This window comes from Crotalus tigris, unplaced genomic scaffold (assembly GCF_016545835.1).
Source record: "Crotalus tigris isolate CLP2741 ecotype Arizona unplaced genomic scaffold, ASM1654583v1 scf7180000018371.15429387391:27106975, whole genome shotgun sequence".
Lineage (NCBI taxonomy): Eukaryota > Metazoa > Chordata > Lepidosauria > Squamata > Viperidae > Crotalus > Crotalus tigris.
In genome coordinates this window covers 3,307,056-3,328,488 of record NW_024096970.1, presented here as the reverse complement: position 1 = coordinate 3,328,488, position 21,433 = coordinate 3,307,056, and the positions used below count along the sequence as shown (strand labels likewise).

Sequence of the window (21,433 nt, the reverse complement as noted above, 5' to 3'; positions counted from 1 at the left end):
TTAAAAGTGCACAGGATAGCACCAAGTTGATTAGGTTTGGTTACAATTGTATTGGATAATCTTCTGGTTTCTGTTCCATTCTGCTACTGTCCCAACTGTTGCTGGATACAACCAAATATGTCAGAAGAGGTGCAGTGGCAACTCATCTAAGCACCATCCTAGACTGATGCATCAGTAATTACTTGGGACCACTTGCATCAGCACAATGTTAAGCATTGAAGAGGGCTGCTTTTCTTAGCAAACAGCCAACATGCAGAATAATAGGTGAGCCACTATTAACTTGTCCACATAAAGCAAGCAGGATATGTCAACAAGTTAATCATCACAGTCATGTCTAACATTTAGCAGTCAAAATAAAATTTACTAGTCATTCAAGCTCAATATTAAATAGGTTTACTGGAGAGTAACCAATACAAGACATGGTGGAATGAACTTCTGTGTTCTTCATTAACCCCAGGTTTTTATACAGTAATTTTTCTTTGACAGTTAGGGAGCTTCTGGTTAGTTGATTGTTTTGGATATATTTTCTTGGTATACCCTGAACCACCAGAGTCATTTTGGAATTGGGCAGGATAAAATTAAATAAATAAATACACTTCTGTTGTTTATTTATTCAGGTGAGTCATGACACTACAGCCCAGATAAAAGAAACCACTGCACAGGGACAAAATATTCAATTGAAGAAAAGTCTTTGTCAAGACTGCAGTGCCTGGTTTCCTTGTCTGGAGTTTGTTGGGACAACCTTGCATTTCCCATAATAAAGAAGAATAAAGGGGCAAACCTTTGGAGTTGGCTGAGCTAAGCCAACTAGATTCTGCCTTTCAGATGCTGTAGAAACTGTGGCTAGTTCTAGATTGTGAGGTTCCAGCTGTGTGACTGCAGTGAAGAAAGCTGGAGCAGGCAGAGCTGCAGAGGAGAAGTGTGGTGTGCTTCCGTTATCTTGTTTATGCCCTCTGAAATATAGAGCTACTTGTTTCCTGATGGTAGATGTTCTTGGTCCCCTTTCATGTTGAACAGCTGGAAAAATGAGAAGGCAAAGGAGAAGGAGAAGATTAGGAGAAGACATAACCATTTTCAATCAATTTGCTGAGATATATACATGTCTTTTTAAGTTTGATCATATCTGTGTAAAAACAAGTTTAACACTTAACTATTGCTTTTCAAAGACCAATTGATAATTTGCTAACCTGTTGAAATATCATGAGATGTTTAGGGGAAAAAAACTATTTCTTGAGAGTGAAAGCATTAGCAACATAATTTTAACATATGCTATAAGGGGGACCAAAAGAAGACCAGAAAGGAATATTTATTAATCTCCTTGGAAGAAATGGACAGACAGATGACAGATTGAGAGATAATGCTCTCTGTATCACAGACAAAGAACTTGTGGCAATGAACTAAATTTTTCAGATTGTATTAACTAAGTAGTTAAATCTTCAATGATAACTGCACATGATTATATCTGAGAAGTAGTTCAAATAGAATACAGAATATTAAGACAACTCTGTGCTGCCTACAAGCCTAAATAATTCATAAATTAAGAAATTTCAGGGGTCTCAAGAGAAATGGAAAATTGATAACAATTGGAAAATAGTAAAAGAAATAGATTTGATTTATTATAAATCTGATGGTAGCAGTAGAGAATCTCCTATTTGGATTAATTGGCCAGTACATTAAAAAAATAACATGACTGGGGATGTATTGGTATAATGAGTTGTTGAAGATGATCACAAAAAAGGGAATCTAGTTTTGAAGCACCATGTCGATGGAAACAAAAAGTACTTTTAATATACATTGATGCTGTGACAATAAAAGTACTGTGTAGAAGCTCAATCAATCAATCAACCAGATATTGCTTTTGATGATATAATATATAGTTTTGTTAAACTATCTTGATACTCCTCACATTTAGTTTTTGTGGAATCCTATAACTGAAAATAAATCCCACTGTTCACTATCTGCATATTAGGATGTCTGTTTAAATAGGCAATCTAATATGTAAACACTGGATTTGAATGGAGACCACTGTGGAAAGCTATTATTAAGCCAAATGTCTCAAAATAAGTTTAGATTAGGAAACAAGCTACTGTTGCTTATAAAAAGACACAGAGACAAAGATGTAGGAATACAAAAAGCATAGCAAATTATCTGAGCAATAATTGGGGCACAGGAAAGAATGTGAAAGGATGCAAAAATACCATCTTTATTCATGTTGACTTCCAAGCATTTCTTCAGCCGACATGCTCTGCATTGGTTCCTGTGTGTCTTGTCCACTGGACAGCCTCCCTGAAACACAGATATTTAAGTAAAAGGGAGGGACAAAAGTAAATCTGTCAACACTCAACTTATAGAATGGAAGGGTGCTTGATAATATGTCTCAATACACACAAATACATGTATTATGCAGAATAGAGCTTCATTTTAGATTACTCCAGAAAAAGAAAATGGAAATCACCTAAGAAAAAACAGAACCACACACACACATTATTCCCCAATCTGGTGTTCTTTAGGTTTATTAGCTACAATTCCTATTCTGAACAATCAGCTCAAATAATGTACGTTAACAGATATAACTAGCATATCAGAAGGCAAGTAATAGAAGAAGCTCTATGGATCAGCTTTTCCCAATCTGGTGCAACTCAGAAATATCATAATTTAACTTTTGTATTTCATAGCAGTACTGATAAGTGTCGACAGGATACTAGGACAGTGGTGGCAAACCTATGGCACGGGTGCCAGAGGCGGCACTCAGAGCCCTCTCTGTGGGCACGCACGCCGTCTCCCCAGTCCTAAGCCTTCAGCTGGGTTTTATAAAACCTTTTCGTTTTAGGCCTCCACCGCCATGTGCAAAAAAAAAAAAAAGGTTCAATCAGTCAATTTCAACTTCTCACGGGAAAGAAAAGGATCTTGCAAAGTTGGACTTGATTGATTGAACTTTTTAGACCCACCCAGTCTGCCGTTATCACTGCAGCCACGCCCACCCAAGGGGCCACGCCCACCCAAGGGGCCACGCCCACCCAAGGGGCCACACCCACCCGGCACCCGACCATGCATAAGTGGGTTTTGGGTTGCAGTTTGGGCACTCGGTCTCTAAAAGGTTCGCCATCACTGTACTAGGACAATGAGGTTCCTTCAGCACCCAAGACAGCTCCCTTCCAACGCTCTTGAAAATCTCGTTTTCACCAGAGGACTGATTCATCAATCTGATATTGAACATCTTTCTATTACAGCCTACTCAAAGGTTCTCCTCATCTCCCCACCCCTGTCTTCCTCCCAGTTTCTTATGTCTCCATAAGACTTTCCTCCTTGGGTTTTTTTTTTTTAAGGGGGGCATAAATTGACGGACTATATCAGGCTGCTGATAGAGTTGTTTTAGTTTGTATGGAGGCCTTCTCAAGCCTCCTGGACTGACTGGGGTGCCTCACTATTTCTCCAGCCGGCCAATACCTCATTGGTTATTAGCCAGGAGCCTACACTCTGTCAAGTAGAAATGCATGACACCCAAGCAAATCCAAATTATGGTGAAGCAATCACCGGCTGAATGTATTGGGTTAAGTGTTCATAGAACTCCACTGGCTGGCGGGGAGGGAACTCAAGGGAGAAAATTACAAAACAGATTTAGCTCTATAATGGGCAGCGAGACACTGATCACAAATCCCACGCCTTCTGCATGCAAAGCAGTTGCGATGGAACCAACAAGAAAAGTTGAAATTATGTTGAGAGGGTGTCTTAAAATTCCAAATGTAAGGTAACAGAAACCAATCCCCCGGTGTAGGAACACCAGCATAAGCACCCACTTTCCTGCCTCTTTCCCTTCTAGTCTGTTCGACCGTGGACAACTTTTGGACAGCTTCGTGGGAAGCGTGTCAAAGCCGCGGGTGGTGGGGCTGACTCGGGGGGGGGGGAAGGACGTGCTCCCCCCCCCCCGAGAAAGACCAAAGGCGAGCTCCCTCTGCTATAGCTCGTTGAGAAGCTGCTTGCGGATAAGCCTGGGGTCCAACTTTGGAGAAAGGAGGGGCGGCTTCGGGGTCAGGAGACCCGCTCTGTGCCTAGCCCGAACTTCGTAGGGTCGACGAGAGCTCCGAGGCTCGCTGAACTGGGCGGAAACTCCGCTGCGCTGCGCACACCTAATTTCGGCGTAGGTAATCGGGTGACACAGAGACTTACTTGCACCCGGAGGATTGAATCTTGAGGGGGCAGAAAAGTCCCCCCCCCTCTGCTGCCCTCGGAATAAGCCTCCCTGAAATCAATTGGAGGCGTTTCCGAGCAGAGTTGGACAGAAGGGGTTCGCTCCCATTGAAGGGCGATCGAAGCACGGAGGCTGGGGCTCCTGGCCTTTGCTGCTCGGCAAAGCCTTCCAGCAGCCACTGGTAATGGGGCATCGTCAGCAGAAGGGTGAAAGGGAGCTGGCTACAAACCCACCCACCCACACCCTCTCCTTTTCCGGAAGAGGGAAAGGGAACGGAGACTTTCTTTCAGGGCTCTGTCTGGACTCGGTTTAGCTTGCTGGATGAATCCAGCAGGTTTATGGCTTAGCCAAATCGCGCTTCAAGGAATCAGAACTTAGAACGACGTGAATCCTGTCTAAAAGCAGAGCCCGTTTCCAGCAATTCCTCTTTTAACAAGGCAGCCTGGCTGCTTCCCTCCCTGGCCCCCTCCTATAGCTGCCAAAAGAGCGGGAAGATAACCCAGCAATTCTAAGACAGGTCTGTTTTGGAGCGAATTTTAACGCTTCAAGGATTACTAAACTGACTCACTGAACTCATCCCTCATTGGTCATGATTTATTACTTGTTGCTTGCATGTTCTCTGAGAGCTTATGCACCGGAGACAAATTCCTTGTGGCCAATCACACTTGGCCAATAATTCTATTCTATTCTATTCTATTCTATTCTATTCTATTCTATTCTATTCTATTCTATCTATATTCTATATTCTATATCTATTCTATTCTATATTTCTATTCTGTTCTATTCTATTCATCTATATCTATATTCTATATCTATATATCTATATCTATTCTATTCTATTTTATATTTCTATTCTATTCTATTCATCTATATCTATATCTATATTCTATATCTATACCTATTCTATATTTCTATTCTATATTTCTATTCTATTCATCTATATCTATATTCTATATAGATATATATATATATATTCTATATTTCTATTCATCTATATCTATATTCTATATTTCTATTCTATTCATCTATATCTATATTCTATATCTATATATCTATAGCTATTCTATTCTATATTTCTATTCTATATTTCTATTCTATTCTATTCATCTATATCTATATTCTATATCTATGTATCTATTCTATTCTATATTTCTATTCTATTCTATTCTATTCATCTATATCTATATTCTATATCTATATCTATTCTATATTTCTATTCATCTATATCTATATTCTATATCATTCTATATTTCTATTCTATTCTATTCAGCTATATATATATTCTATATCTATATCTATATCTATATCTATATTCTATTCTATTCTATTCTGTTCTATTCTATTCTATTCTATTCGTTCAAACAGTAGGCACGCATTCCGAAGAGCCCGTTGAGATCGGGAATTGCAACAGGAATTCCGCTGAATTGCAGGTCCTGCTAACTGAACGGGGCGGGGCAAAAGGTTGTCGCTTTTCCACGCCTGCAAGGACGCCCGCTTTGCCCTCGACGGCAGTGGGCAGAACTCGCTCGCGGCGCTCTGAAGAACTGAAGCGCTGCGGACCTAGAGTCCTGCGCCTGCGCACCCTGGCTCGGAAGTTAGACGCTGGCGGCTCTGAGCTGGACGAGAAGAGCGAAGTCCCCCGACAACTCGCCCGGAGAGCAGGCGCTGGAAGATCCGCTTAGCAGCCGTCATCTTCACTGGCGGCAGAGGGAAACTGTCATCTAATAACGTGTTGGAGGAGCACCTTATTGGAGAAGATTGGTCTTTAACAGGAATGGCGAAACTGGCCTGACCCCAGACGTTGCTCGTTGGGGCTAATGGGAAATGAACTTCAGCAACATGTCTCAATATGACTCCTGCCAGAGGAGACAGAGCTGCAAGTTTTGATCTAGACTAGAGCAGTGTTTCTCAACCTTGACAATTTTAAGGCATGTGGACTTCAACTCCCAGAATTCCACAGCCAGCGTTGCTGGCTGTGGAATTCTGGGAGTTGAAGTCCACATGCCTTAAAATTGTCAAGGTTGAGAAACACTGGACTAGAGCAATCATCCCCCAAGGCTTTCTCAAAAAAAAAAAAATTTTTTTTTAAAAAAATGCCAACCTATGTTGAAAAATAATACGCTGCAATGGAAGTAAATACGTCATTTTAAAATTTTAATATAAACGTTAAAAGCTCTTCTGGAGTCTTCCATATTTTTAAAAAAACAAAACAAAACACTGGTCTGGACAATGGTAGCGTTAGGAGCCTAATGTTCTTAAGAGACCTGTCTGACTACAGAAGCAATTCTCATTTCACTCTTACTTTGGTTTCTTTCTATAAACTCCAAATGAATTGGAGCATTAACGTACTGGAGAAAAAGTATTTAAGTCAGTTTCTCAGGTAATAATTGGGGCAAAGGAGGGATGAGCAGTAGAGACTGAAATCAACCATGGCCCCACATGGAGGAAATGATGCAACGCTCAATATTTTATAAATACCTTGATTTTGTAAAACTGAGATATATAGATGGTGCTGGATATTTACAACTCCTAATTCTCAACTTTTCATTTTTCTCTGGTTCCCTAAAGATCTTTCTGCTTTATTCAGGCTACTTGGCTTCCCTCAAGAAGTGAGTGGAAAACTTCAAATTAGGTTTAGGTTTTATCACTTTAAAAAAATTACTATGTTCTCAAACATTCTGGTTCTAAGTGAGATGACCACACACACACACACACACACACACACACACACACACACAACCTCCAAAGTTTCATGACAGTTAACTAAGCAACAATGTAGCTGGGAGGCAATAGGATGAAGAGAAACACAGTATGACAGGAGAAAAAATAGGCTCAGAACAAATTTTTAAGTATAACAAATGGCAGAGACTCTTCAGTCAACTGTGGGTCAGGTCCTACTTTAGAATGCAAGTAAAGGTGTCTGCCCATTTTAGGAAAAAATAAGTATAAGGTAACAATTGTGTCATATATTTCTATTCAAGGATTTGTCTTTTTTTAACCTGAGGAAAAGTTAAAAAATATAATACTACTGGTACATCCGCCATTTAAAGTGTAACTAAGCACATTGCTCTGGACTTAAAAGATCCTGAGTGTTTATTAGTATGTCACCTCAAAAAAGAATTTGGTAGATCACATTTGGCAAAGGCGTTCAGAACTGAAGCATACTCATCTACATACATTTAGAAATAATGATTAGAGTGTCTTTACATTTCACAGAAGGTAGCCGATTTTGATTCAAATAATCTCAATAAATTCTTCTCTGGATTTTCACCTCACTCCCCCGGGTCATATTAAATAGTAGTTCCTTTTCAATTAATTTACTACCATTTGGTTTTCATTAAATCAATTTAACTTCCATTTAATTAACCTCATTTATTATAACCCAATCATCTCTGGATTTCAGCAAGACAAATGTATTTTGTTGGGTGGCAGAAAGGCTAGATTTATTACAGTGTTTCTCAACTTTGACAATTTTAAGGCATGTGGACTTCAACTCCCAGAATTCCACAGCCAGCAATGCTGGCTGTGGAATTCTGGGAGTTGAAGTCCACATGCCTTAAAATTGTCAAGATTGAGAAACACTGGGCTAGAAAGTTGCATAATCTTTTGGAAAGGAGGAGGAGGAGGAGGAGGAGGAGGAGGAAATAGCCCTATTTCTTCTCTTTTGTGAATTTATTGGTAAACCACAACATATAAAACATTATTTTCTAAAAACAAGCAGGAAAACTCCCTGCCTTTTTTGACTTTTGCAGCTATCCAGATGCTGCTTGTCTGGCCTTGTTGTTTATTTCAAATGCTTATTAAAGACCTGGATTTTCCACCAATGAAGTCTCTTTGTGGATCAAAGTTTCAAATATACCAGGACTCAATGTGTCTTTCCATCCATTATTCCAAATAAAATAACCTCCTACCCATGGCTCAAAAGTGTTAAAAAAAAAAGAAGACAAGGCTTTCTTTGATATGTTTTTGCATACAATTTGTAAGTTGGCCCCACAGCAATAACTGTTCAGATGCAAAAAGGCTCACTATAGCTACATAAAATCATCTGAAAATTTGGAAAGTAAGTTAAAGTGAAGTTTATAGCATTGGAAGAATTAACCCAGATGAGAAGAATTACTTTCACAAGAGAGTTTCCTTGCACTTTTAATAGCCTTAAGAAAATAATTGTGGCAGAAACTATTCAGCATGGAAAGAAATGAGAAAAGTTGGAGGTTGCACAATTCCATTTTCACACCACTTTGAAAAGTGTGAAGTATAAAGTGTAACTTTATTTGCATAGGAGTTTGAAGGGAGAGGAAGGGAGGAAGAGTACATGCATATGTTGTGCATGTTAATAAAATGAAAAGGGAAAGGAAAAATTATAGGAATATATTAATAAGGAGCATACCTGGTTTTTTTTGGGGGGGGGGAATGATGAAGAGAAGAGGATTATCAATGGACATTTTCCCATTGGGAAAAACACCATGATAATTGCTCTTCCCGGCTGTTTGAAAGTTCACTGCTTTCAAAAATGGAGGTGCTATTATTATGGGACAGGAAAATGACAGACAGAAAACAGAAAGAGAAACTAAGATCCCAGTTTTGCAAGGTATCTGATAAACTGATTATGAGAATGTAAAGAAAAACAAACATTGGAAGTTTTGAAAAGGGGAAAGAAAAGAAAGAAATGACTGGGATATTATGGGGACCAAGAACGTACTCTAATATTTTCAGCCATCCTAGTGCTGCACACGTGCTGCTATAGTAGCTGCTACCTAGTTACAAGAGAAGGCCATCCTCAAGGCTCTTGCACTAGCTCTACAAAGACCACTGAGGTGCTCCAGCCATGATTCCATGGACCAAAATCTGGGCCAAAGAGCAACTGCCCGTTGATTGCTCAAGTCCCTAGCAATCAAATGCTATGCAGAGGCGGGATGAGATTGAAATGCAGTGCATATGACCAAACTGAGGTAAATGGAGTAGCAGATAACACATTGCTTAGAAGGTGATGTACCATTAATATCCACCAGAATTTCCTTTGTATCTTGTTTACCATCTGCCAAAATAAAAGCTCAGTTGTTACCCTCTTCCATCTCCAGAATTCCACCATGCAAGGGCTTGTGTGTCTGGGGAGTTTGTCTGCTTTGGGGATTTTGTGTATTGCACCCTTTATTCCTGGTGCCTGGGAGAATGTCACTCCCCTCCCAGGATATTTAAACAAGTGGAGCAATTTTATAGTTCCAATGGCCTTGGGCTGAATACTACATTCTAATAGTGTTATGTATGTCTACAGTGTTATGTATGTGTACACTTTGAGAGCAAGCAACTAAATTTCATTTTTAATGTGTGCCATTGTGCCCATGGTAAAAAATGACAATAAAGATTATTCATCTATCTAAAACACTTTTTCCATTAATTGAAATGGAAAAAGTGCCCAAGTAGATTCTATCCGGGTTACACAAGCCATTTTGTGCTAAAAGTCATACTTGCCTTTCTGATTTGTATACTACTAAGCTAGGATAAAAAAAACAACAACACTCTGCAATGTATTAAATTAGATTAGAATGAATATGCCCATTCCTTATCCATTTAGTACAGTAAATATCTCCTCTCTATATCAGATACAGTGAACTTGGGGTAGGGGTACCCTAAGAGCTGCACCCGAATCTTTAGAAGATTCAACTTGTACACTTTTTCTTGGAATAACTGTGGGGTATTTTTTTTTCCTGGCAACAATCCAATGTTGGCCACAACTTCTAAGTTTCCTCAATGTCACTATGAGAGTAACTCTCACATTTCATGTTAATTTAGGAGATAACTATTTTCACTGAACTTGTGATTTCTATTCTTCCCCACACACACACACACCTGTCTATCAATAAATATCTCACAGGACATTAATTCCTCCTGTCCAGATTCCTAATATTTTAAACAATTGGCAAACTGGGACCAGGGAAAGGAAATCATTTTTAAAGGGACAATGAGTCAATCAATGGGTGATATTTACTCAGGACCACTTAGTTAGGTCAATGAAGTGAAATATCCTGGTGCTTTTATCTCTACAACTACAAAGTTCCGTGGACTTATTTGGAATATGTCCGATTCCTATATACTGCAGCCATCTTCAGCCAGCACCTCAAAATTTCAAAAAGACTACTTAGGCTGTGAATTTCAACCTTGCCTGATACGTTTCCTTGCCTCAAATGTTACAGTACAAAAAAACGTGTTACAGCTTTATTTTAGAGTAAGCAATATCAAATTAAGCCGGATTTGCTTCTAAATCAAAATGCATGGCATTGAGCTATACATTTTGCTAACTACATCAACTTTCCTTGCTGCTCCTTGTGCACAGAATTGCAACTTTAAAGTACCCCCAACGTTTACAGGATCTTAAGCTAAAAGCTTCAAGGAGAATCTATCCCACTCTTGCCGACTCCACAATTTATTTTAGGGGGACGAGAGAAGCACTGAACTTTTTTTTTCTATCTGCTTTGAAATATTCAGACTGCGAAATCCATATTTAGAAGATATGCCTTTAAGATGTTGGGGTGATATACATATTCAAACATATTATTGGATGCACCGCAACCTCTGGCACGTTAATTGAAATTTGGTGCTTACCTAAGTATATATCATTTTGAAAAATCAAGAGGACAAGGCTCCCCAGGTGACAGGAATTTCCACTATAATACGGTATATAACTACTTTGCCCAAACCATAGGGAAGGGATGACAAGAAATTGTGCTATAAACAGTACCTGGTTTCCAGACTTGCAGACATACGTCCTATTCCTTCTGATGCTTCGTTTGAAAAACCCCGAGCATCCATCGCAGGCATAAACCCCATAGTGCTTGCCAGAACTGCGGTCACCACACACTTTACATGGGATATCTAAAATCCGGCCTGAAAATGAAAGTGGCAGAGACAGATTAAAAAAAAAAGTGAGCAACCTGATCTTTTGGAAGCAATAGGTACCAGAACTGGCGGTCATCCTAATAGCCATAGAATTTTAGAGTGAAATAGGTCGTTTTGTTAATTGAACAAACCCATGGCTCACAGAAATATAAATTTCTTTAGAGCAGAGGTAAGTCTGCTGTAGGAACTGAACAAGGAAATGGCCCCACTTAATGCAAAGAACATAACATAGCACAATAGGTTTAAAAGCAGGTTTCCTTAATCTTCCGCCTCTGGTTTTGTTAGGCTACCTACCTGCCATTCCTCTACAAGGAGTAGATGATTATTAAAATCAACAGGCTGCGGGAGCATCAGATTGGGAAGCTGGTCACGCTGATAATATAAAGACTCTTTTAAGGTGAGTTTGACTGGAGGTGTCTTCATGTTTCTTATATCATTAATGCATCATTCTTGGTCCCAATATAGAAGTACTTTGTCACTGATTCCTTCCTCCCCCCCCCTTTCCCAATCTTAACTACTAAACCTGAGATTCCCCATTAGTCTTCCATCCAAATACTAACCAAGCTCAATCCTCCTTAACTTTCATAGCTAAACAAAGTCAGCCAGGTGCTAACATATGCTGAGACTAAATAGCTACTTCACCTTGAGTTAATTTCCAGTCAGTTAAAGAGGTGTGCGTATTTCCTCTTTTTGCCTTTCATCATTAACCCCTAAACATCCTGAGCTAGGCTAGGGACATAAGGATAATGATTTATTCAAGATCACCAGAAAATTTTTTGGTGAGTAGTGATCTGAAGATGCATTTCTCCAAAACTATTTCCACACCCCAACAGTTGCCTAAAAATTTGTCTGTGCAGCCCAATTTAACTCTCAATTACTACTGATTTCAGAGTGATTTATTCTGAAGTAGACTTCCTTAGGAACATGGCCTTCATCTGTAAATGGAAAAGTTCAGTACTAACCTAAAAGGGTGTATTTCTCATGAAAATGAAAATATCTAATATATAATATATAATACAATCCCTTGTACAGTATTCCTAAACACATGTGTTTGGTTAAACATTATGCTTTATTTGTTAGGAAGAGCTGCAATTTCTGTGTTTTATTTCTCTACCAATATGAACCATCCTTTTAGCAGTGTCACAAGTCTAAACATCATCTAATCTGATCTTTTTGACCGTAGAAGTAACTGTTGCATCTGAGGCAGATAGCAGTTGGATTCTGCTTAAATACTTCTAGCAGAGCAGCAATGACTTCCTCCAACAAGGCTGGTCCTACCCTTAGATAAAATGAGATGGATGCTTTAGCCTTGGCAGGCGTTTTCTCTTGAAAAAGCCACAGTTATTTGTTATATTTGCATCTTGCTTGCCAGAGAAGAGGAGCTAAGGTGTGAGATTTCCTACCTCAAGTGCCCGCCTAATGTGCCATGAACACATCTCCTTTTGCGTAGTTTTGTTGGCACAACTTGCTTACCCATAGGGAACTTTGAACAAACTGCTTGGAATGGCTTTTCCCCACACGTTATGTTAAAAAGTGGTTGGCAACCCAGCACCATTTTTTCTTCTGCTAGACTACACATGCTGATCCTTCCAATGTCTGGTAGCATTTATCAAAATTCTGCCTTCGTACCCTTACCAAACTGCACTCTTGGGAGTCATCTTGTGTTCTCCTACCACATTTCCACCAAAATTCAGAGTTCTGGCATACCCTTTCTTACTGAGGACCACCCTGCCAGAAAGTTTCATTAAGTTCAAATGGCCTTTGTCGCTTAGTCCCTAAATCAAAACAAACATGTAGAAACTTTAGAGGACCCCTCCTACAGGGAACAACATTTCAGCCTGCCTTCTTCATGTCAGATTTGTTGGCATTTATTCTGGTTATAGTATCAGCCTGCAGTTGCCAGCAAGATACTTCAGAAAGTTTACAGGGGGGGAAAGCATGTGAAATTCGATGGATTCAGCTGCCTAACATTTCTCACTTATTCTATTTGATGCCGAGATTAGTCAGCTGAAAACCAAATGGCTGGGATCCAACTAGTTGTTTCCTCAAGAGTAACTGCTTCAAATTCCTTCCTCCTTTCCTCCAGCCTTCGTCCTAAACCTGACAACCGTTCTTCTGTTGTCTCTTACCTCCCAAGCTAATTTCGATAATAGGCTTTTCATTACTTTGCTCTAACTAACTCACCAACCCTCTATATAGCCTGCCTTTCCCAATGGTGGGCTACAATTCTCATCCGCCAAGGACCATGGTATTTTGGAGGCAAAGGGATGGGAATTCTCATCCATTGATGGCCATTGGGGTTTCAGAAGCTGCTCGAGGATGGATTAATCTTGCTTTTTTGCCCTGCTTGTTTTCATCTCCCACGTGGATTCCTGCTAGCTGACAGCAGTTGCCTAAAAACCTTGGTCACTACCAAGGATTGCCTTAGCCGGACTCCTCTTTAAGTCAGCAGTGTGCAGGCCATCTCCTTTCCCATAGAGTTGAGGGAAGGCCAAGTTCTTGGGCATCAGCGTGAATAAAGTGCCACCAATTCCAGTCTCCTTGAATCAGTTCTGCTGGAATCTCTTTGCAGCTTCTTCGAGATGAAATGCAGTACTGAGCGCTCCTTGCTTACTTTCAACTTGACCAAAGTGCCTGCAGTGAGGCTGGCAGACAGGTGAGGATCTGGTAGCATATTGTTGAAAGCATTGGCAGCTCCAAGACTGATGCTTAGAGTATAAGGGGGCGCACTGCCTGTACTTCAAAGTAAGCCTACACCAGCCAACCATGTCATATCCTGCCCCATCATATCCTGCCCCAGGAATACCTAGAGCGCCGTCCTATTGTCCAAAAAGAAAGTTGACTTGCATAGAGAATACTGTGAAAGCACCCTGGACACTGTGTGTTCAGGATAAAACGCCTGGAAGCAGGCCTGCTAAGCAAATTTGCTTTGTGAAACCAACCCACTGCACTTTGGGACTCAGATGTCAAGAGGCTGACATTAACAGGATTGCCAAAGAAGCCACAACGGAATGGGCCCAGAGATCCCCCCCCCCAGCTATAAATCCCACTTTGTAAACCGCAACTTAAAGAATTTCCCACAACACTGGATACCAAAATCAAACTAACCACGTTGTGGCTTAGTGCCAAATGGGAACTCGGGCAGGGAAAGCGCTGAACACCAAGCTTGAAAATGACTTGGGAGACACCTTCTTCTCACCCTCCTATATATTGACCGGGGGTCCGGGGGAGGGGATGGGTGGGAGGCAGGAAAGAATCCGAACCTCTCCGGAGCCGGTTCGGTCACTGACGCTTCTTGAGTCGAAGGGGGGTCTCTGCGCAAGCCATCCGGAGGGGGGGGGAATGGGAAGGGCAGTGACAAAAATCCGGCTCTCGGGAGCCTCTGAGAAGCCGAACTAGGCTCTGAAAGGAGGCCTCCGTGGCAGACAATGGAGACATTAGATAAAGTGTTAAGTTAATGATCCCCCCCCACCAATAGAAACTCATCTGACCGCCTCCAATCAACGTAAGCCGCCGACTTCTCCCCCAAATGAAACTCGACAGCTGCTCTTTGCAGCAATCCGGACTGGAGGAATGGGATTAGGTGGGGCGCCGGGGGGGGGGGGGGAGAGACAGTCAGAAAAAGAGGAGGGGGCGATCGGGGTTGGGCCCGCCAAGCGAGGGGAGTCCAGGGGGGAGGGGGATCGGTGGCCCTCCCCCCCTCCCGCCTAAAGTTGCGTCCTGTGGTAAGAGGGAGAGAGGGAGGGAGGGGTGGCTGTGGAAGTAGGCGTTGTCCAAGGAAAGTCGGGCCAAGCCAAGCTTGGCTTCTCAAGCGCTCTAATTACACGTCTTCCTTGCCACCTGCCTATTGGGTCACCAGTGACCCGTCAAAAAGGGTAGCATGGGAATTCGGATTGCACACAAAGGCTCCGGAGGAGAGCGCTCGACTCGCCCCCCCTCCCCCTCCTCGCCCCGCCCCCTGTCCCTCGGCAGACTTTCCACACTCGGCGAGAGGGGTGGGGGAGGAGAGAGCAAATCGGACATGCAACGGTGCCAGCCCCTGGTGTTGGGTGTCACCTCCGACAAACCGGGCCATTTCCTTATGCAAATCTCCGGGTCGCATTCTAGACTCGGACTGCTTCGGATCCACCCCTCCCGCCAGCCCTCCTCTCCTCTCCTCTCCTCTCCTTTCCTTCCGAGGAGGACACAACGCAATCCGATTTCAAAGGTTCACCCCCCCCCACTGCGAACGCTACTTAAATCGAGGTAATTTTGGTCTGAGGTATACGGGGGAGGCCGTTCCCCCCCTCGCCGCCAATCTTAACTTCGATTCGTTCTACTCGAAAGAAAGTAATCGCGGGTCGAATGGGACTTTTAGATCCGAATAAAATATCTGTAGCCAACCCCGAGTCTTTCTCTCCTCCTTCCCCCCCTCCCCCACCGTCGATCCAGTTCAAATGCTGGAAGTCTTATTTTTAACCTCGCGATCCAAGCAAAGGAATATTTTGACACGTCGCGCCAGCTTGTTTAAAAGTTTATTTCTCTGAGCAAAGGTAGACTGGAACTTTTAAGTACATATACAGTAGTGGGAAGCACATGAATCGGAGATGAAATTAAAACACAGGCTTATTTCCAAATATTGTGGAGGGGCCTTTTCCCGCTTTAAAAAAAAAAAGGAATCTCATTTTCCGTGGATCCGGCGACCACACGTACCCACGTACTATTTTTATTTTATTTTATTTTAATAGAAACCTACAGTAAGAACGTTGGTGGGCGATGATTCCGAAAACTCTTTCTCGTGCCCTCTCCTGTAACCTTATATTTTAAAAACTCCCAATATTGGATCTGGATTAATTAAACACACAGAGAAGCAAAACAGGCGGGAGTAATTTTCATTTTGGCTTGCAAACACCACCTTCAGAGGAGCAGGAGCCCAGTTTCCCGCCAAACCGCACCGGGTCTCCTCTGTAGCAAATCTCAAGGCCTCGTCGGCAGAGGCGCTCACTTCCAACGCCGGCTGGTTGGAAGCGGAAGCTGCAGCTTGAATCCCGGGGCAATTTGAGGCAGCCTCCCTTGCTCAAAGATCGCCTCGGAAGGAAGTCCTCAACAAATCCAGGGCTGCCGGGCCTGGGTTCCCCAGAAGCCCCGGCTGAAGGAAACTGAGGAGCGAAGCCCCGGCACTGGTTCCCCGGATCTTCTTTCTCCGAAGCCCCGAGAGGCTGGAGCGAAGGCGGCTGCTTGCGAAGGGCAGCGAGAAAGCGCGCCATCCTAGAAAAAAAACAACACCTCAAGAGACCGAAGCCTCCACGTGGACGTTGGTTCCCGACTGAGAAATCAGTGGCGGTTTTTACCTTTCGTTTCGGGGCCACTCGCGCCTTTGCCTTACCCTGGTGTATTTTAATTAACCGGCATTAATTCTGTTTGTATTAAACAGGCGTCGCGGGCCTGATTGCCTCGACGCCCGCTGGGTTTCTTCCAGACTCCTCCGGCGCTGCTTCCCGTCTACCGCTCCGCGTTAGCCACTCCGACTTAATTGGGTGCTTGCTCTGCCTCGCCCCACCGCTCACCCCCCCGCGAAGCGCCCGGAGGTTATCGCCGCAGGCGGTGGGGTTTCAGACGCCCGCCGTCTCTCTTGAACGAGCCTGTTGATTTCAGCGCCGTCGGTGCCCGGGAGCGCACATCCTACCCACCCACCCAGCCAGCTCGGCTTCTCCGGCTTTCGAGGTGGGCTTTCCGAAGGGCCTTTTCCCGCCGCCTCTGCGAACGTCGCGATCCATGCTGGGGAGTGAGTGAGTGAGTGAGTGGGTGGGTGGGGGGCAATCCAGCCGGCCTTGGCCCCCTTCCAAACTCCCCGAGGGAGGACAGCCCATGGCTCTCTGCCTTAAAAACCGGGCATCTTCCCCGACCCTTCTCTAAACCTTAGCCCAATTCTCCCCCCCCCCCCCATACACACACACGTCTCGTCGCCTGGATCTTCTTATGGGACTCTTTCGGGCTTTGGGGGGGGAAGACCCGGCCCTTCGGTCTCAGCCACGGAGGTTGTGAGGCTAAGGAAAGATAAAACGGGGTGGAGGGGGGGGGAGGGAAAGGGAGAAAGTGGCAGCGAAGGAAACTCGGCTCCCTTCTTCAAGCAGGGTCAGCCGAGCACCGCCCAAGGCCGGGCAAAGGCCTGGCTCGGGGCTTGGAGGAGGCTCGGCGCATTCCTCGACGGGGCGTCCGGGAGGGGGGGGGCTTTCTCTCTCCCTCCCCTCCTCCTGTGCTGGAGCCTGGCGTAAAGCTCCCTGGCAGCTTCGATTACTGTAATTACCATCACAGGCTGCTGAAAGAAGTTAGGCGGCTCGAAGGGGACTCCGCGGCGGGGTCCCGTTTACCACCCAAGCAGCGAGAGGCTCGCCGATCGCTCTCCAGCCCTGGCCGAAGGGAAAGCGCAGCCCCCCCCGCAGGCCCCCCCGGGCAGAAGAGGGGGGTTCCTCCTTTCCCGAGGGGCTCGCTTCTTCATCTCCTCTCCGCGGCCCCATCGGGCTTTCCCAGACCCAAAAGCAGACGGGACCACCCGCTTCCTCTTCGGAGAAGCGGCTGGCCGGTCCGTCTGGCCCGGGAGGGCCACGGGGTAACCGAGAGCGTGGGGTCCGAAGCCCGGACTTTCGCCGCGTCCCGGGGAGGCGGCCGCCTTCGTTTTGAAGGCGTGGAGATCCGGGCAGCCTCCACGGCCGTCTCAGACCGAGAGCTCGGCGCGCTGATTTCAGGGCGAGGCCGAGCGTCGTCGGTAGCCGAGGCTGACGGAGGAGGAAAGTTCGCGCGGGGTCTGGGCAGGAGGAGGGATCAGCAAAGCTAGGATCCACCTTCGCGCGTGTCTTGCTCTCCAGATCGACTCCTAAGGGGCGCCGCTTGCTTTCCACAGCGCCCAGTTCCCAAAAGAGGCAATGGGAACCGCCAAGCCCGCGGCTTTAACGGCGAAGGGACGTATTCAATCCACTTCGCTGACCTAACCGGGGGGCCTCGGCCTCGAGGCTTACGGGCGTTGCACCTCGGGGCACCCGGATCGCTTTCCTAAACCTTTCCAAAAGTTTGTAAGGGCTCGTGGAGGCGGGGGAGGGGGGGGCAAAGGATGTTTACGACAAGTGGAATACGGAATTACGTTATTGGAGTTGGACGAGCCGGAGCCGTGTCGTCGACCCAGCTCGACCCGTGCTCCGGCCCGCATTCGGTTTCTCGCACGGGTTCGCGCCTACCCGGGGGGACCGCGTTTCCCACTCACTGGGCTGGGCCTCGGCTGGGGTCGAGCCGGCTGCGATTGCGATTCCCACCCGATCCGAGAGAGGAAAAAAAAGAGAGTTCATCCAAAATCAGGCCCTTCTCGCCGGACTGTCCTATATGGCTGTGAACCCACCTGTTCACTCCCCTTCAGGGAAGCCGGAGCGCGTCCCGAGGGTTTAGAAACAGGGGGTCGACTCCTTCCAGTTTACTTTCCAGCAAGTTTTCCAAACGTCCCCCACGGCTGCCAGCAGCAGAACCAGAGTAGAAGCCTCCCGGGGCGGCTGGAGGCTTCTCTGCTTTTTCCAGGCCGAGCAGCTCAGCTGAGAACGAGTCCCTTGTAGGCGGTGGAAACGTCCCTGCGTTCGGCCCGGCCAAATGCAGACGGGCCGAATCGAAAAGGGCCAAGGTTCCCCCCCCCACTCTTTTCCGAAACGTTTCCCCAGAAAACGGGCCCTGCGCCCCGCACCCCGTTTCCCCTGTCAATTGTTACAACGTGGCCTCGATCCTTCTCCCCACTAACCAGATGGAACCGCTCGCCTTTCTTTCCTCGGAAAAAGGCTTCGCAAAGCATTCTGTCCCGTTAATCACCGCTTCCCGTTTTTCGTTTGGCCCAGGACAAACATTTTGTTGAAGGTACTTCTTTAGGCGATTTCAACACCTCGGTCCAAAAAAAAAAAAAAAGGGCGATTTCAGTTTGTTTGTGACCTGCGACAAAAGTTCCGAACGCCCCCTCGTTGCCGCCTAGTTAATGGAATTCGAAAGAAAGTTTAAGCTAAACTGCAACTTTGCAAGAGAGACGGGCGGGCTGAAAAGAAGGGGAGAAAGAAATCTGGAACTTTTTTTTTTAAGCGAGAACTGCCCCCCGCGCGTTTCTGTTTTCCACCCTTTCCTTACTAGAAAAAAAAAATAAAAAATAAAAAACACGATACAATTATGGCCAGAGGAATTCCTTCCAAACCGGCTTCGCCCATCACCTGTCACAGGCCAAATTGGATTGTGCCTGCTGCTGCTGGCTCCCTCCCGCATCACACTCGATTTCCAAAATCTTGAATTTCCAACGTCTCAAGCCAACTTCTACCCACCGCAGTCAATCAGACTTAAAAAAAAAAAAGGTGGTGGTGGTGGGGGGGAACCTTCAGTTATGAGTGTACCCGGACTGAGGATTAAGTGAAATGTGACTTTTAAATTGTTTCTGCTTCCCCGGTTTTTTTTTTTTTTCGCCCCCAGGATTATTCATTAAGGCTGGAAATGGTGTGCATAGTATTCCCGGGTAAATCCTCTTTCAGCAAAGCCCACCCCTTCTTGCGACTGTAGCTTTCAGCTACGGGATGTTTAAACTTCTTATTAGATGTATTAATTGCAGAGAGGGGAAAATTCCTTCTTTCCTTTCCTTTTTTTCCATTTCAACAACCCGTTCACATTTCAAGGGGGGGGAGGGAAAGACGATCTAAACCCCCCCCCGAGATTCTTTTTCACACGGAAGACACACACACACACACTCTCTCTCTCTCTCTCTTTCACACACACACACACACACACACACACACACACACACACACACACACACACACAACGTCTCAAGTTCATTTTAGGCCCGGGCGGCGCAGCCACTCCACTAGCCCCTTCCAAATGAGCCAAGCCCCCAGATCCCTGACCCTCCGCGCGTTTACTCGGAGGAAGCGGCTTAGGAGAGCCAACGGATCCCAAGCTCAATGACCGACAGAAACTGTTCAGCTCCCGCTTTCTCTGGAGGGAGACCCCGCCAAGCGTTACTCACTTGTTGATCCCGCCGGCTTGCTCATCCTGGGGTCCTCCGGGAGGAGCGCCGTGGCGTCGCTGCCTTAGGGAGGCTCGCTCTGCGGAGGCTGCCTGCGGCTGGCTTGCGGAGGCTCCGCTCCTTCCCAGCTCTGCTCCGGACGGCGTGACAGGTGCTTTAGAGCCCCTTCCTCCAGGCCGAGCCTCGCATCTTTTCTTCTTCCTTCTTCCTCTCCTCCTCCTCCTCCTCCTCTTCCTCCTACTCGCAATCTTCTCCGAATGGCCGGGAGCCCGGGAGCGGAAACTTGGACCGGTTGGCTGATCCGACGTTTCTCCCGGCCAGGAAAGAGCCGAAGCAAGGCGCTTGCACCGTCTTTTCCAAGTATATATGAAGCGCGGCAGCGGCTCTCTTCACCCGGCTAGGGATCCGAAGCTCGGAGCAGGCTGGGTGGCTGGGTGGGTGGCTGGGAGGCTGGGAGGGGGGGAAAGGCGACGCCTGCGGAGAAGGCAGGATTTGAGAAGCAGAAACCGAGCTGAGCAGCTCACTGAGCCCAGACACCGATCGGAGGCTGAAAAAAGTAAGAAAATGCGCGCGGGAGGGGGGGGGGGGACAGAGGAGGAGGAGGAGGCGGCGGCAGAGTCTGGTTCCCAGAAAGTGAATGGCAGCAAAATCAAGAAAGGCAGGAAAAGTGAAAGGGCGCCAGAAGTTCCTCGCCCTGGGTTGACTTGGCGCTTTGAGCCTCCAGTCTGAAGCGCCTGTAATATCCCCCCCGGGAATTCTGACAAGCAGGCAGCCGGCGGAAGGGGGGGGGGAAGAAGGGAGGGGAGGGGAGGGGAGGCGACGCTCCCCTTGGCTTCTCTTGCCCCCTCTCCGCCCCCGCAATCCAATTCTCGGAGAGGGCCGTGACGTCAGCCGGGGCTCTGCGGGAGCGAGCGAGCGAGCGAGAGAGAGAGAGAGCCAGCGGGAAAACTCAGCAAATGAATGAACTTACCTGCCGCTTCTGAGCGGCGGCTGTGGGGGAGCCGGTTTCGGAGCCGGGTCCTCTGAGCAGCCGCGCGGACGCTCGGAAAGAGGAGCGAGAGAGGAAGGCAAAGTTCGGGGGTGGCTCCCGGAGAGCGTCTTAGCGAGTTCGGTTCCCCCCCCCTTCCCTGGGTGAGGCGATTCACTTGGGAAACGCCATTTGCGTCGACCGGCCTCCTTCCTTCGGGACTTAAAGCGACCGCCAACGGCAAAGGCCCCCGGTCGCTACCAACCGCGAGGGGCGGGTTTAAAAGCCCAGGCAGTCCGAAGTCGAGGGATAGCGACCTGTGGCAAAGCGAGGCCCGGTGCATCCTGACTCGAGCGAGAGAGACGGAGGC

General features: G+C 46.1%; 1 protein-coding gene and 1 long non-coding RNA gene across 3 annotated transcripts in view; both read right to left on the bottom strand.

Moving 5' to 3' along the window:
- NR2E1 (nuclear receptor subfamily 2 group E member 1) overlaps positions 1-20,846 on the bottom strand; it is a 30,466-nt gene extending 9,620 nt beyond the window's left edge. The window contains exons 1-4 of one of the 2 annotated variants that reach the window (XM_039351140.1): positions 20,097-20,846; positions 10,926-11,071; positions 2,199-2,286; positions 782-1,017 (exon numbers count right to left, since the gene is read on the bottom strand). In XM_039351140.1, the coding sequence (XP_039207074.1) occupies positions 782-1,017; positions 2,199-2,286; positions 10,926-11,071; positions 20,097-20,121 (495 nt within the window). In that variant the 5' untranslated portion in view covers positions 20,122-20,846. The remainder of the gene's footprint in view (positions 1-781; positions 1,018-2,198; positions 2,287-10,925; positions 11,072-20,096) is intronic. The other variant, XM_039351141.1, reaches the window with a different exon arrangement.
- On the bottom strand, positions 15,581-17,163 carry LOC120311532. The gene is made up of 2 exons (XR_005557645.1): positions 16,414-17,163; positions 15,581-16,330 (listed from the first exon to the last, which is right to left on the bottom strand). It is a non-coding gene; the product is annotated as an uncharacterized LOC120311532 (long non-coding RNA).
- Positions 20,847-21,433: the final 587 nt, after the last annotated feature.